The 14,484-nt window shown below is 41.3% G+C and overlaps 1 protein-coding gene across 1 annotated transcript; it reads left to right on the forward strand.

Annotated features, from left to right (window-relative positions):
* The first annotated feature begins 7,994 nt into the window (after nt 1-7,994).
* Nucleotides 7,995-14,165, forward strand: GRPEL1 (GrpE like 1, mitochondrial). The gene is made up of 4 exons (XM_082482870.1): nt 7,995-8,089; nt 9,107-9,275; nt 10,846-10,927; nt 13,251-14,165. Exons 1-4 carry the CDS (start codon nt 8,019-8,021, stop codon nt 13,595-13,597), a joined length of 669 nt encoding a protein of 222 aa, XP_082338996.1. The 5' UTR covers nt 7,995-8,018; the 3' UTR covers nt 13,598-14,165.
* Nucleotides 14,166-14,484: the final 319 nt, after the last annotated feature.

Below are 14,484 nucleotides of genomic sequence, written 5' to 3' on the forward strand. Positions count from 1 at the left end.
CATATGTCATGCTCAGTAATAAAACTGGGGAGGGAGACTTTCCAAGGCAGTCATTGCTGGCTGGGCATCAGTCTGTTGGTGAGAGGTGGTGATTGCCTTTGCATCACTTTGTGGTTTTTTTTTTCCCATTTTTTCCTTCACTTATTAAACTGTCTTGATCCTGACCCACCAGTTTTTCTTGCTTTTGCCGTTTCAATTCTCTCCCATGTTCCTGCTGTGGGGAGATGTAAGCGAGCAGCTGGTGGTGCTTTGTTGCTGGCCAGGGTCAACCCATCACATTTTGCCAACAGAGGAAAGTAAATGTATCCTGTCTCTCCCATTCAGTGACTCTGCCTGAAAAGCTCAGACTGCCTTAAGTCATCACCTAACTTTATCAGCATTTTGCACTGACTTAGTGATCTGAAGGGCCCTTATAAAGGCAGGCAGCATCTGAAAAATAAAAAGCTAAGTGTCATGGTTTAGCCTCAGCCAGCAACAAAGAGCCACGCAGCCGCTCGCTCAACTCCCACAGCCGTGGGAAAAATCGGCAGAAAAAGGCAAAACTCGTGGGTTGAAATAGTGTAATTTAACAAAACAGACAAAGGGAAGAAAAAGAAAAACAATAACACCGACAAAGGAATACATGAACGCGATTACAGTACCGCCGCAGAGCAAGCGCGCCGCCGCAGCCCACCCCCGAGTGGCGACTGCCCCCCCCTCCCCGGCTAGCGCCTCTTATAGCCCGGCATGGGTCACGTGGGATGGAATACCTGCCTCCCCTGCCGGCTCCCTGGGGAAATTAACCCCATCCTTGCCGGAACCAGGCAACTAAGTAAATTTGCTTGCTGCCTCAGAATTGCCCCCAAGTGGGAATTTATTCCTTACAAACCATGAGCTGTAACAAGGAAATTGCCATTAATGCATAAATATTTCCTGTGCTGTGCTCTTGCTTGACCTTGCTGGTAGCTGCACTGGCCAACTGCTTACACGATCTACATAGTTTAGCTGGAGTTTACTGAAAAGCTGGCTCTCAAACACAGTTATTTGCAACGGGGAGAACCGTGAGAACAGATCCTGAGTCTGTCATGCTGTCTTCTGGCAGAAGAGTACAGCATCTACTTTACAGCTCTCAGAGTTCTCTCTGAAGCCTCAGCTTCTTGTTTGTATACCTTTTATTCACTTGGTGTTGTACCAAGGTATTAACAATTGTTACTGAAAAACAACAACCAGCAGTCCAAAACAGCTCCTTCTGTTCCAAATAACAGAAAAGCTGTCAAATCAATGTGTAGACAGTCGCTAATGTGTCTGCAGAGCAGTATAGAGCTGTATGAGATACAAGCTGCCTCAGATACTAGTTGCTTTCCAGATGCACAACCAGCTCAGAGCTAATTAGCATGACAATGTACCGTGACACTCAAGCAGGTTTTCTAGCACATACAGCATTCTTTGGTACTTACAGGCAACTGTCAGCGTTCAGCTTCAATAAAGTTAGCCTGGGTGGCTCTGTCCTACAGAGCAAACATCATTGTAATAATAGTACAGATACACCATCTGGTTTATGTGCATAATGTAAAATTAGGAAGATCAACACATTAACAGTTCACAACTGCAAAGCAATTTTACAAACATTTTTCCTATGCATTTATCCTATTTTACTTAAAATAACTCTGAGGTAACTATACTTCTCATTTTCCTCTGCTTCTTCAAAATTGCACGCCCCATTCCAAGGAGGGAGTGGATTTTTATAGTTATAACATGACAGTAATTTTATTCATTAAGACTTTGCCAGCCAAGGCACTTGGGGAGTCATAGAAAAGTAATAAACACATATTTAAAAAGACACAATAGAAATATAATTTTTAAAATAGCCTTAAAATTTAAATTAAGCAAGCAGAAAAAGGTGGTCTAATAAACTACAGACAGCGCTAGTCATAAAAAAGCTATAAGCCCTTTGAAATGGAAGAGTCTGCTTTGTTCCGTAATAAAGATGAATTAAAAGAGAAGCCACAGCGGGGCTGAGATTCTCCACCTTAATGCTTTACCACAGCACAAGCATAATTATCAACCAACACTAATACCAAGAACCAAAGCAGGGGGTACCAGTCACATCATCTCTAGAAATTAACACAGTGCTGTTGAAGCAATGTTTAATATCAAAATGATGAAGGTGTTCTTGATCACAAATCACGATGAGATCTTAAGCAAAGATAGCTTTAGCAAAACCCAAGAATGAGTGAGTAAGCAGAGATGGAAGCAGTATGGTAAAGAGGCTCTTCGACTCCAAACACATCAGATATGGTCATGGAAAGTGCAGAGCAGACGGTAAAGGGGGGGAAAAGGAGAAAGGACAGCATAAGCCTGGGCAAAATCAAAGGACCAACAATGGGCTGTAAAGGCAATGAGAAGCAGCTTGTCCAGTCAGATCAGAGAAGAGTGCAGAGACGAGGAGCTGGTACCGGAGTCAGAGGGAGACTATATGGTTTCAGCTACAGCAGCAGAATTCCTATTTAACACATAGCATGGAAATACAGGTTCCCTTCGTGGTATTTTATTCTAGAAACATATAGCACAAGAGCATTCACAGTGCTGAACCAATAATTTTTCAACTGGTTTCTGATTTATTAATAACACATTAACCTGAGGTGATTCATAAATCTGAGGTGACCTTTAAAACAGCACTTTGGTTGACAACTATTAGAAAACTTAAAGCAACCATGCTTTTGCTTTCTGAACAAGCTGCAAGTACTCTGGATGTAAAACCAGGGCTTTCATTCAGTTCTGTCTGTACCTGTCGGGCACAGGTTTTAGATTCAAATAAACTCCAAAACCTAGAATTATACCACAGATATCAGCAACAGAACCCAACTGATTTTGAGGAAAATCTGACAAAACAATTTCACCTGTCTAACTTTAATACAGATATGAGCTCCTATAACAGGCTTGAAGTTGTGCCTTCACAGATACATGTGAAAAGGGAACAAAGTGTGAAGCACTGATTTTAGGGACAGGTTGAAGTCCAGGTTCAGAGATTGTGACTTCTAGATAAAGCACCAAAAAGTCATTAGGTAGATCTTATTTATGTGGCAATCACATTTTTGGAAGCTTTTTATTCCCTCCTACTCCAGCTATTTTTAGCTGAACTCTTTGCCCCCATTCTGGCCAGACCCACCTAGCTAGATTAGATTTGAGTGAAGCACAGCAATGGTCCCACAGGAGTGTGCACCCGTTCATTAATTACGCATAGAAACGCAATTAAAAGCTCTTGCTGCTTTCTACAGGAGTTGAATAAAAGCAGAAGATAATCCTTTTAAATTTTGCTTTATGCTTCTTGTATTCATAGCTTTTCAATACCCTCGCACAACGTCAGCAGAATGAGCATTCCTCCTTTGTTAGCCAGCTGGGTGCACGACGAACAGCCTGCCAATGAGACTGAACCGTGAATCAGCGCACTAAAACATCGTGCCCAAACAGAGCTCTGTGCACTGGCCCAACCAACCGTGCAGTTCAACATCCTGTCAGTCATCAGAGAAAATATGTAAAAAGCAAGGGAGAAACATTTGCACAAGTCACACTTGAGCAATAAATAGCCAGGCCTCGGGCTTTTGCAGCAGTACTGGCAGCCTATTTGCCTAGCACCTGGCTTGGCAGTCCTTCACCGTACAACGTTCCCTTTGACTAATACAAATTACTTGCACACAAGGGCAGCAGAAACAGGCCCACAGCAACTAATTCATCAAATCTTAACAAAAAATTAAGAAAGAAAGAAAAAAGTAGATCTGAATGTCAAAATACTATTCCAATAACAGCACTACCATTGTTAGCCTTTGTACACAAACGGCTGCCAGCAACTGCTGTCTTCTTGGCAAATCTGAATGTGACAAAAGAGAGCTGACTTCCTCTTCTATCAACTTGTTCTGGTAAGTTGAAAGGCAACAATTTATTTTTGAGAAAAATATTAAGGCAATCCATGACGCCACACTAAGAGAATCAAAATTGATTTGAAAACTCTTCTCTCAAAGCTCAATAAATTTGTGGAAAGTCACGGTGGAAAGTCACATCAGCATGACAGAAGATTGTTTCTGTGCATTTGAACAGCTTGGTTCTAACTGGTAACTAGACTAAAGTAAAATAGACAATGCTTGATCGACAGAATTTTTCCATTTTTATATCTCCAGGAATGTTACAAGACACGCTCAAGAGCCCCTGATAACATGAGGGCTAAGAAAACAAACCATAAAGATTTGTAAATCCTTGGGATACCAGATGACTTATGCAGGAATATTACAATAAATTGTCTCTGAAATTGTGGCATGCTGCTTTGGGGAAGGAACTCGTCAGTGTCCTCCCAGGAACAGAACTTTTGTTATTCTAAATTGCTCTAATTAGCTCTCTTCAGAGCCCTGTGGCTATAGCTATTAGATTTCCAACACAGTGACAACATTCTCCAGGCAACAAGATAGTTACAAAATGTACCTTTCAAACTAGTTAGCAAAAAGCTATGGGAACTCAAAGAGTACTCTTTATAATCAGAGCAAGATGTATGATTCTCTATTTTCAGCCTAAGGAGAAACTAGGCAGAAAGTAGGTATTACACATTCTGTCTTGGGAGAGATTTCTTAAAATGTTTGCATTAAAAATTATAATTCTGAACATACAGATTAACTATCTTAGTACTGCTCTAATTAAAAGAAAGTAAGGTTATCTCCCCCACACACCCCAACCTGCATTTCAGGATTTAAAGTTTCTGCATTCAAGTAATGATTTAATCTTTATTGTCCTCTGTCTGAAATGGATCCAGGGTGTAGCTGATCCTCAGTTGCAATAACAGTTATAGAGGAATTTTTTAAATTATTTTATACACAAGGATCAGTCCCTGAATTTTACACTAGACATCCTCCCCCAATGGACTATGGAATACTATGGCTAAGTGGTCTTATCCGTGATCTTTTCTAAAGGGCACAGGTACGAATAACAAGTTTGTCTTCACTGCTATATAATTCAGTAACAGTCTTACAGCTAATTAACATTTTTTAATTTGATTTAGGTGTTTCCTGGTAACTGGCCTGAAAGGTCACTACTAGAATATTTACAAAGATATTTTTTGTGTTATTTTTTCCCACTTGCTTCCACCATAGCTCAATATTTGGTTCTGATTAGGATGACATATAATGTGGCTCATCAGAAAGGTACGATAGACTTTTGCTTTTACCCTCAAAACATTAATAAGATGGTTCATATTTGAAACATAAATGTAATGGCATTTTATTCGCTGGATGAATATCAATTGACTAAATCTTAACATTAGGAGACAGAACTAGCTTTTTTTTTTTTAGAGAAACAGAAATGCCTTGATTTTTTATTTAACTTTTCAAGAACAAATCTTGCATTTATGGCATTTTTCTTCTCGAAGCATTAAAAGTCTTTTTACTACAAGTGCAACATTAATAATAAAAAAAGAGACTTATCATTCAGTTGACATTTCGAATTTTCAAAATATCACAGAAATTCCCTTGTGCTCTCTAAACAATTTTCTTGTAAGGTACTGAAAGATTACTACCTTTAATTTGCAGTTGTAGAAATGTGGAAATGGGGTTACATAACTGCACAAGACCACAAAGTGAATCACTAGAGGAACCGGGAATTACATCCAGACTACCTGATTCTATCACTAGTCCACAGAAATTAGAGGTTAGAGTCACTTTCAGCCACATCAAGTTGAAAAGCAGCAGCTGGTTAATGTTTTAGAATTCAGGATAAGCATTACTTATCATCAAACCATATTCAAACCCGGTATTTATGTGAAGAGCAAAAGACCTCTTGATATGGAGAGGACTGCTCAAGAACAAAGCTATGCTTTATACTGACCATCTGTGACTGCCAACCAGGTCAAACCACAGATACTAAATACTCACTAGCTGAGTTTAAAAAAACCGCAACCCACTAGGTGGCACTAAAACTAAACCAGAACAGATTGCAATAGTGTAAGTCAGACCAAAGTATGAAAACCTTTTTTTTTTTCAAAGTGGGACAATACTTACAGCCAACATCAGTCACGATGCAAACAAGCTCCTTGTAAACTTGCATGCTCTTTTTTTGTGCTGCATATGCTATTTAGTCTTGACCTGTGCTAGCTGTGGGTTTTTCTTGACAGCTGTTCAAGTTGAGAAAATCACAACAAAATTCATTTTCACTGTGGAGTATCTTGAAAATTTGCTTGCAAAAGGCCTATGAACTGTTATTTGGAGTAAAGGGGTCCTTTATGGCTATTCCTATTTTTCTCCTTGTTCTCTCCGATCCTTCCTCACCATTATCAACATCTTTAATAGATTTCCTCAACTACTTCTTTCAGTATTTCTGAGGATGAAGCTTGGAATTTGTGGCTTATCTGCTTTCCCAAAAGCAGATGCTGACAGCACTACAGCCACTCCATGTACGGACAGCACACGGCATATACCCTTTTTCTTTGCTGTGTTCTGTATAGGCAATCTTTTGGACTGTACCAGTGTCACCTCACAAAACAGCAATCACCAAAAATATAAAAACCACAGACTGCAAAAACATTTGGTTTGTATCTTAGAGCTGTTGCCTGTTGTCACCCAAGAGTGTTTATTGGTAAGCTTCTAGCTCTTCCGGATCTTCTCACAGGAGGAGAAATTTACATCCATGTAACTGCAAGAGACAGCGAGACTCCTTGGGATCTAACAGTTGTCACAGTATGAGACCACTGGCCTCATTATACCATTTGTCCTGCTCTCTGCAGAGGCTGTGAAGCAACACATCATAGACCTGCTAAATAAAGGCCACACTGAAAACTTAGTGTACGTGCCAAAGTTTGACTGAACTTAGTAAGGTCCTTACTTCTGCAAGATTCACATGCAGCAAGCCAGAAATGTCTTCTGCAGCTTTTTAGTAATAATTTAATTACACACTTGAATATAACATTTACTGAATTTGTATTATGGAATCTGCATCTTCTCTATCCTTCAGATTTCATTTGGATAGTGCACAAATGCATGCAAAGATCAGGTTAACAGCTGGTGTTCAGGCATCTGTGAATAACCTAGCACTCACTTTGGGACTGTAGGATAAGTGTGTGACCTTCGTTTTCTCCCTTTTAACAGGATAATGACAAACTAATTGACAATACTGCCAAAGTTAAGAAGTCATCCAAATATCACCCAGCAGGGTTTCCGTAGCCTCCAGTTATGCAGGACACTTACACAAACAGGTTGCACGAGCAGGTTGCCAAATTCAGAAGCAGTGGATTAGCAACGTTATCCCTTTTAATGAAACATCAAGATTTTAGATCATGACTATCCGGCAAGAGTGTATACAGCAGTTATGGTGTGTATAGACGCACAGGATGAAATCCTCTATGTGGAGGTTTGCAGACAAACTACTGAGAGACGCTACAAAGTACTACTGATAACAGGGTTACTCAGCAGTTGACAAAAAGAGCTGCAATCTTGAAATTCAAAATTTTTCAGTCACAACTTGCACAGGAAAGCTGCGGATCGTTAGACCCGACCACCTGCACCCACCAAACTGCCTCCAGCTCGCGCCGACCAGTTCTGACAGAGAAATACCGACGACTGACCGCAGCCGGCGCCCTGCCCGCTCCCGCAGAGCTCTCGTTCCCCACGTTATGCCTGACCACCCCGCGGAGGGGCGCTGAGGACCCGCCGGAGCCGCCACAGGCTGGCCCGCCCGCCTCCCTCCCTCACAAGACAAAATGACCCTCCAGGGCTCGAGCAGCCAGCCCCGCCCCTTCGCCTCACCCGCGGCCACTCCCACTTTGGACGTCACCTTCCGCCATGAGGGGGCGGGGGGGGCCAGGAGCGCGCTCCTTACATGAGCTTTCCGCAGCTCCCCGGAAGAGCTGCAGGCTCCACCCCCCCGCCTGTTTGGCTTCAGGCGTGCATCCGCCACGTGGATTGGTTCTAGGCCGCGTCGCTCTTAGCCAGCCCGCTCGCTGATTGGCGGCGGTCTCGCGGAGGCTCGAGGGGCGGGCTGAGGCGGTCGGTGGGCAGGAAGGCGCTATGGCGGCGGTGGCCCAGTGTGTGCGGGGCGCGCTGCGCCCGCGGTACCCGCTGCTGAGCTTCTCCCTGAGGTGAGGGTCGTGCCGCGCTGCTCCGCCTGGCCTGGATCGGGGGCGTCGTGGACGGGTCCGCGTTCGGGTCCGTACTCACCGTTTCGCCATCGCCCGGCCGGGCCGAGCCAGGCCATGAGGAGAGCGGGGCCCAGCCCTGCCGCGCTGGGGTGCTTCAACCCCCCCTCTCCCCCCGAGCCCCGGCCCTCCGCCGCTGCCCCAGGGAGCCCCTTCCTACAGCCGGGACGGGCTGGTGCCGGCCCCCCATCCCCCGCCGCCCTTAGCTGGCTTCCCTTACTCTCCCCAGGGAGAGTGGCCCGGCCAGGCATTGCGGGGCCTTCCTGGTCCGGTCTTGAGTCTGAAGGCCTCCGGGCCCGAGGTGTGGATGTGGCGTGCCGGGATCCGAGGCCTTTTGGCATTGCGGCATGGATCCACCCACATCTTCCGTTGAACGGGTTTGCTCGGGTAGCTCAGCTAGTTCAGCCTAAGAAACGTTAAGAAGGTATAAATAGTCATCTTCATGGAGACTGGCCCCTTCTTGACGTGATATTTGGGATATAGCAATGAGATACAGCAGTGAGATAGAAGGCGCTTTTCTGTTGCTCTGTAGCAATCGGCGGCAAACCACTGCTCCTGTTGGTGTGTCTTCTGGGAGACTGTTGCAGGCGATTGCATCACTTAAACTAGATTTGCTTCCTGATAGAGTACTGTGCTGAAAACAAGCTCATACTGCTCTTAAAAGTGCTACGACTTTATATAAACTGGGTATAATTGTCGCTTAGAAGCTGCTGCTCACTGGTTGTTACCTTGCAGTAAAGTTATTTTTTGCAACAGTTTAGATGGGCTAACTTCAGTTACTTCTGATGAAAGGTTCTGCAAACGCTTTTCACAGACCTAGAATTGTTGTATTCATTTGTGCTTTAATGTGAGAATTTTGTAGACATTGACGTGTCAAATAAAGTGCCCAGTATGTCCAGAAAATGCTAATATCTTACAAATTAAACAACTTATTAATATCTCCAAATGTTTTTACTTTAGGACTTCTCCACGACTGCTTTGTGTAGCAACACAACAGAAAAATACTGGCCAGAACTTGGAAGAGGATCAGAGTCAGAGCCAAAATGAGCAGAAGGTTGAACCCAGCTCTGCTGAAAAAATGTTAACTGAAGAAAAGGCCAAACTGGAAGAACAACTAAAAGAAGTTACTGTAAGTGTCTTTTGGTCATCAGATTGCATACCATACAAACTGCATACCTAAGAGTGTCCATTATGGGTTTTCAGTGTGCAGTCTTGATACAGTTGTGTGACTGCTGTTTAGTTGTTGAATAAAAACCTGCAAAATGATAATTTCTTTAAACTTAAGAGTAGATGTACTACAAGACCTGACATGCATCCCTGGTCAAAAATTAAGACTTTTTGAATAGTTTCTGATTTATCGGTGGAATTGGACCTTCTCCAGTCTGAAAACTTGTTACTGAGTTTTGCTGACTTCAGTTTGCTTAGGCTTTGCTCACTGGAGAAATAATCTTTGGAAGCCCATGGAAGGGGTTGAGTGTGTCTTTGATGCGTGTACTTGTGTGTGCTAAGAGTAGGCTTTCTGAAAACAGCTGCTGATTTTTCAAAGGTCAGGGTGAATGATGCTTAGATTTTGTATAATAGTGTACTTATTACATACTTCGGAAGTGGAAGTTTCAAACCTTCTCTGTTGGAGAGCCCTCCAAACACAAGGCTGAAGTGTCATGTTCCCTCTGACTGGCCTAACATATCTTGCATTCTCTCCTGTGCGTGACTTCAGCAGAGGGTGAAGAATGCCCTGAGAGGTAGAAGGCGTGGATTAAACAAAGGTGTTGTTTTTCTGCATGAGTGCTTTTTATAAAATGTCTTGCCAGAGTATTTGAGACTTTGAGAGGTAGCTCAGAACCTTCTATAGAAGCAGCACCTATGGATCACAAAAGGATTGAGTTTCCTTTCTGTTGCCCTTCCCAAAGCACTGAAGGACAAAGCCGAGATGTCATTTAGCATCTCTGTTGACAGCATTTGCTATTGGCTAGCTAACATGGCCCTTCAGTCAACTCGTTGACTGTTTTTATTCTGTTTTTTAGATTCTTCACTAGTATGTGAAGGTCAAGCATATTTAGAATGGAAGCTGAGCATGGAGTTCTGGGTTAGGTGGTGAAGCAGTCAACCTGAAGTGCCTAAGTTTTATTGAATTTCATTCTTAGTACATCTGCTGCTAGCAATATGGCTAGGAATGGACCAAAACTTAACCTGAACAACAGAGAAATACTTCATAGTGTGTAAAGTTTGAAGTTACTGGAGGATGCTCGGTGGTATGTATGGAGAGGGAAGAGATGGTTTGACAGTCATAGCTGGGTTGAATCTCATTTGCCATAGTGTCAAAATACCTTATTGACTGATGAAGGCTTTCTGTGAACACACATCAGAAAAAACCAGAAATCTTTGATTCATACAACTTGATATATCCATAGAGTTAAAAATTTCTTCCGGCTAATCTGTTGGCAAATACCAAGTCTGGAAACCATTCTTGTTTCCTTTCCTTCACTTCTTTCTGCACTAAAGTGAAGCAAACACCTGCCTTGGTAGGAAGGATGCTGTGATAATTGGCACGTTGTCTTCAAATTACTCATTAGATGGTGGGTTTAGGCTATGTAACTGTTTAAAATGCTGTTTTATACCGAATATGCTGTTTTGAATTATTGTCAGCTATCCAACCACCAGGAATGAAATGTTTTCTGTTACTGTTTTTTCTTCTTTAGGACAAGTACAAGCGTGCCTTGGCAGATGCAGAAAATGTGAGGCAAAGAAGCCAGAAACTGGTAGAAGAGGCAAAGTTATACGGTCAGTGGAGGCTCTTTTTGTGTATGTTCATAAGACCCAGGAAATGGAAAGCCTGGAAAATTGAGCTGACTGGCCCACAGTTTTGACAAGTTGTACTTCCCAGTGATTCTGACTGCTTGGTTAAAAAATGTATTTGAGGCAGAGAGGTTTGAATGGTTCCTCACTTTGCATCAGAACTGTAATCATCTCGCTAAACAAGGGCAAGACTTAAACCGCTAAAGCAAACAACTTGATTTATTATTTTTTTTTAAGTTTGGTGTCTGATTTCCTGAAGTTTGGCCTTTTCATGCACTTTGGTCTCAGAACTGACTGCAAAAACCTGAACCAAGAGCATGAAATACTAGCTTTCCTCCTGGTTTGGTTTTTTTTTTTTTTTTGTTCTTGGTGTTTATTTTGGTTTGGTTCTTTTTTTGGGGGTTTTGTTTGGTTGTTTTTTATTTTTTTAGCCTTTTATATTTGAATAACTTTTCTGTTCTGTTGAAGGCCATATCTTTCAATTAGAAATAATACATTTAAATGGGTGGATTCTTTTCAGTGGTAGGAATGTACAGTCACTGGCTACAAGGAGTGTTAGAAACACATCTTTCTTCAAGAGCCAGGCTACTGACATCTGATTTAGCTTTTTGACAGTCCAAACACAAATCTGTAAAACAGAAATCGTATGCAAATGCTGCAGCAGAAGAGTGCTATATTGTCTTGGTGTTTGACTGTCACTCTGGCTTGAGAAATGAGTTGGCCTTTTTTGCCACACACTGTACACAGCTGTATAGTTTAATTCTGAATGCAGAAGTTTTAATTTCTGAATACTGGGTCTTCCGTTAATGTGTACTGTAAGAAAAAGCATTTCTCGGTTACATAGTATTCTTGTACTGTTTTCATGGATGTTTGAATGCTTCATCCTGAAGTTGATTTTCAATAAGCACTGTATCACTAATATGCTACTTAATGCAGAAGGGCTTTCAGTCATGTCTGAGTTGCTACAATAGAAATAAATACTCAAACAAAATTTCTTGTGAAAACCAAATTACAGGTAATCTGCATGAGTGTAAGTTTTATCATTTGTATATGACTGCTTTTGCTGTTGAAGGAGGAGAAACTCATTTCTGAGACTTGCATAAATTCACAGAGAAGCAGTCCCAGATATCTGCAGAGAGGACACGCAAAAAAAACCACAACAAAAACCAACAAAAAAAAAAAAAAACAAAAAAAAAACCAAACCAAAATATCACCTTCTGAAGAGTTTGATTATTTGGTTTGATCCAGATCACTAGACAACAGGTTAATCTATGTTTGGGACACTTCAGCCCTAACCACAGTTCTAGGTTTAATTTAAAACCTTGATTCATTTGTTCATATTTTTGGAACTACTTGGACACTGTTAGTTACTGTTAGTTACTGTTATGAAGAGCTCTATAAAGAACTCCATAGAGTTGTGTGGTTGTTAAAGTGACCCTTTCCTGAGAACTAGCTGATCCCTACAGATCTTGCAAGGTGCTTCTGTAGGTTTTTTTTTTTGTTGTTTAAACCAAAGACTTGTCCTCTGGTAATGCTCATATTGCTTCTTGGTAAGGAAAAAATCCACCTAAAAGGTAAGCGAGAATTAAAAAGGCTAAAAAAAGAAAAAGGAACAAAGCTACCAAAATGCGGTCGACTTTGTCATTGGCTTACCTCTATGTAGAAATGTGTTATTCTGCTGAATCTTTTTGATTTTTCGTGATCTCTGGATACAGTTTGCCTTAAGTGAGATTAGTCCAGGTTCTTCTAGTGTGAGCCAGAGAACAGCTTCAGGACATAAGGACATGAACTATCATTAGCTTAGGAATTGCTCAGTCTTTACAAGGCACAGCATCTGACTCTGTAAAAGTGGTTTGTAGTGGGAAGGAAAGGTGTGAGTTCTTTTTGTTCAAGGAAGAATCCCTGTTCATCTCTCGGACTCTTCATCAGTCTGACTACATGATTTTTCTTCTGCTAATATCTTTAGCACATCAGAAAGGGTAGGAATAGGGCAACATAATGCTTTGAACTTTAGGTGAATCCCAGGATGAGAGAGACATGAGGAAACTACATTAAGCCATCTGAAGGTTTTGGTAACTTCAGTTAGAATTTTAAGTGTTAATGTCAGGTCATCTGTAATAGTTCTGTATCATCAAGTAAAATTGGGAAAGCCATTTTACCTCAAATGTTTACACTGTCACAGATCCTGTTAAAAATCTAAAAGAGTACAGATTATTGCTGAAGTTTTGGGGCTATGTTTGGTTGGGGTTTTTTAATGCTTGTTTTTCTCGGTGGACTAATGCCAGTCCCTTCTCTTATTTCTTTTTAGGAATTCAGAGCTTCTGTAAGGACTTATTAGAAGTTGCAGACATTTTGGAGAAAGCAACAGAAAGCGTTCCAAAAGAAGAAATTAAGGATGAAAATCCTCACCTGAAGAGCTTATATGAAGGTCTTGTTATGACAGAAGTACAGATTCAAAAAGTATTTAAAAAACATGGCCTGCTCAGACTGAATCCTGTCGGAGCCAAGTTCGATCCCTATGAACACGAAGCACTGTTCCATGCTCCCATGGAAGGGAAGGAGCCTGGCACTATTGCATTAGTATCCAAGATTGGCTATAAGCTGCACGGGCGTACACTGCGACCTGCCTTGGTGGGTGTTGTGAAAGATGCTTAGCTGCTTAATCTGAGAATTTAAAATGCCATACAACTATTAAACAGCTGGATGGTTTTTCTCTTACACCATGCTTTCCTCATTCCTCTGCCCCCAAGAGGTTTAAATAAATTGGTTGAGGTCTTCTAGTGAAAATGAAGCAACTGATGAAATTCTCCTGCTTAGTGGCCTTCAACATCACTGTTCATAAGCTCTCTTCTTAAGTGTGAAATACAAGAGCCATTAAGCCCTCTAATGCTTTAGATATTAGATAACATTTTACAACTACTGTTACAGAAGGTGCACTAAATTGAAAGGAATGAAATGCTCACAAGAATTTTCCAGTCTCATGTTTATCACTGTGTATAGATTGAAAATCCAAATAGTGGTTCAAACACTTCCTTTTGTAGACTCTAACATGCAGAAGTGGGTGAAGTAGTACAAATACCCTGTTTTCTGCAAGTGTCCATCAGCTTTTACACACAGATGTGATAAACGCCCTTTTTTGTCTATTCAGAAATAATCTCTCTCAACAATTGAAATTGAAACCTTTGTGAATTCTGACTGTAAATAAAAGGCAATGGAGAGTAAATATCTTTTGTAATTGTTCAACCCTTTTTATTCTGTAGTAATATTGACTCAAGAAAACCATCTAATACTTGTATGGCATTGAAGAACCAATAGAATTTATCCTATCTCTGGATTTTTAATTTAATATTGTATAAATTGGTTTAAACAATTTTGATAGTCTTGTAACTTCCAAGCTTTACAATCAGTTTGTTATGCAAACTGTAGGTACAACCCTGCTGAAAGCCAGAATACCCAAAGAAGCAAGTAGTTGAGAGTTTGGTATACACTGTCTTTTAGAATTACATAAATAATTGCATGTAAGTGGCTCAAACAAAAACATG

This window comes from Vanellus vanellus, assembly GCF_965231255.1.
Source record: "Vanellus vanellus genome assembly, chromosome: 4".
Taxonomy (NCBI): Eukaryota; Metazoa; Chordata; class Aves; order Charadriiformes; family Charadriidae; genus Vanellus; species Vanellus vanellus.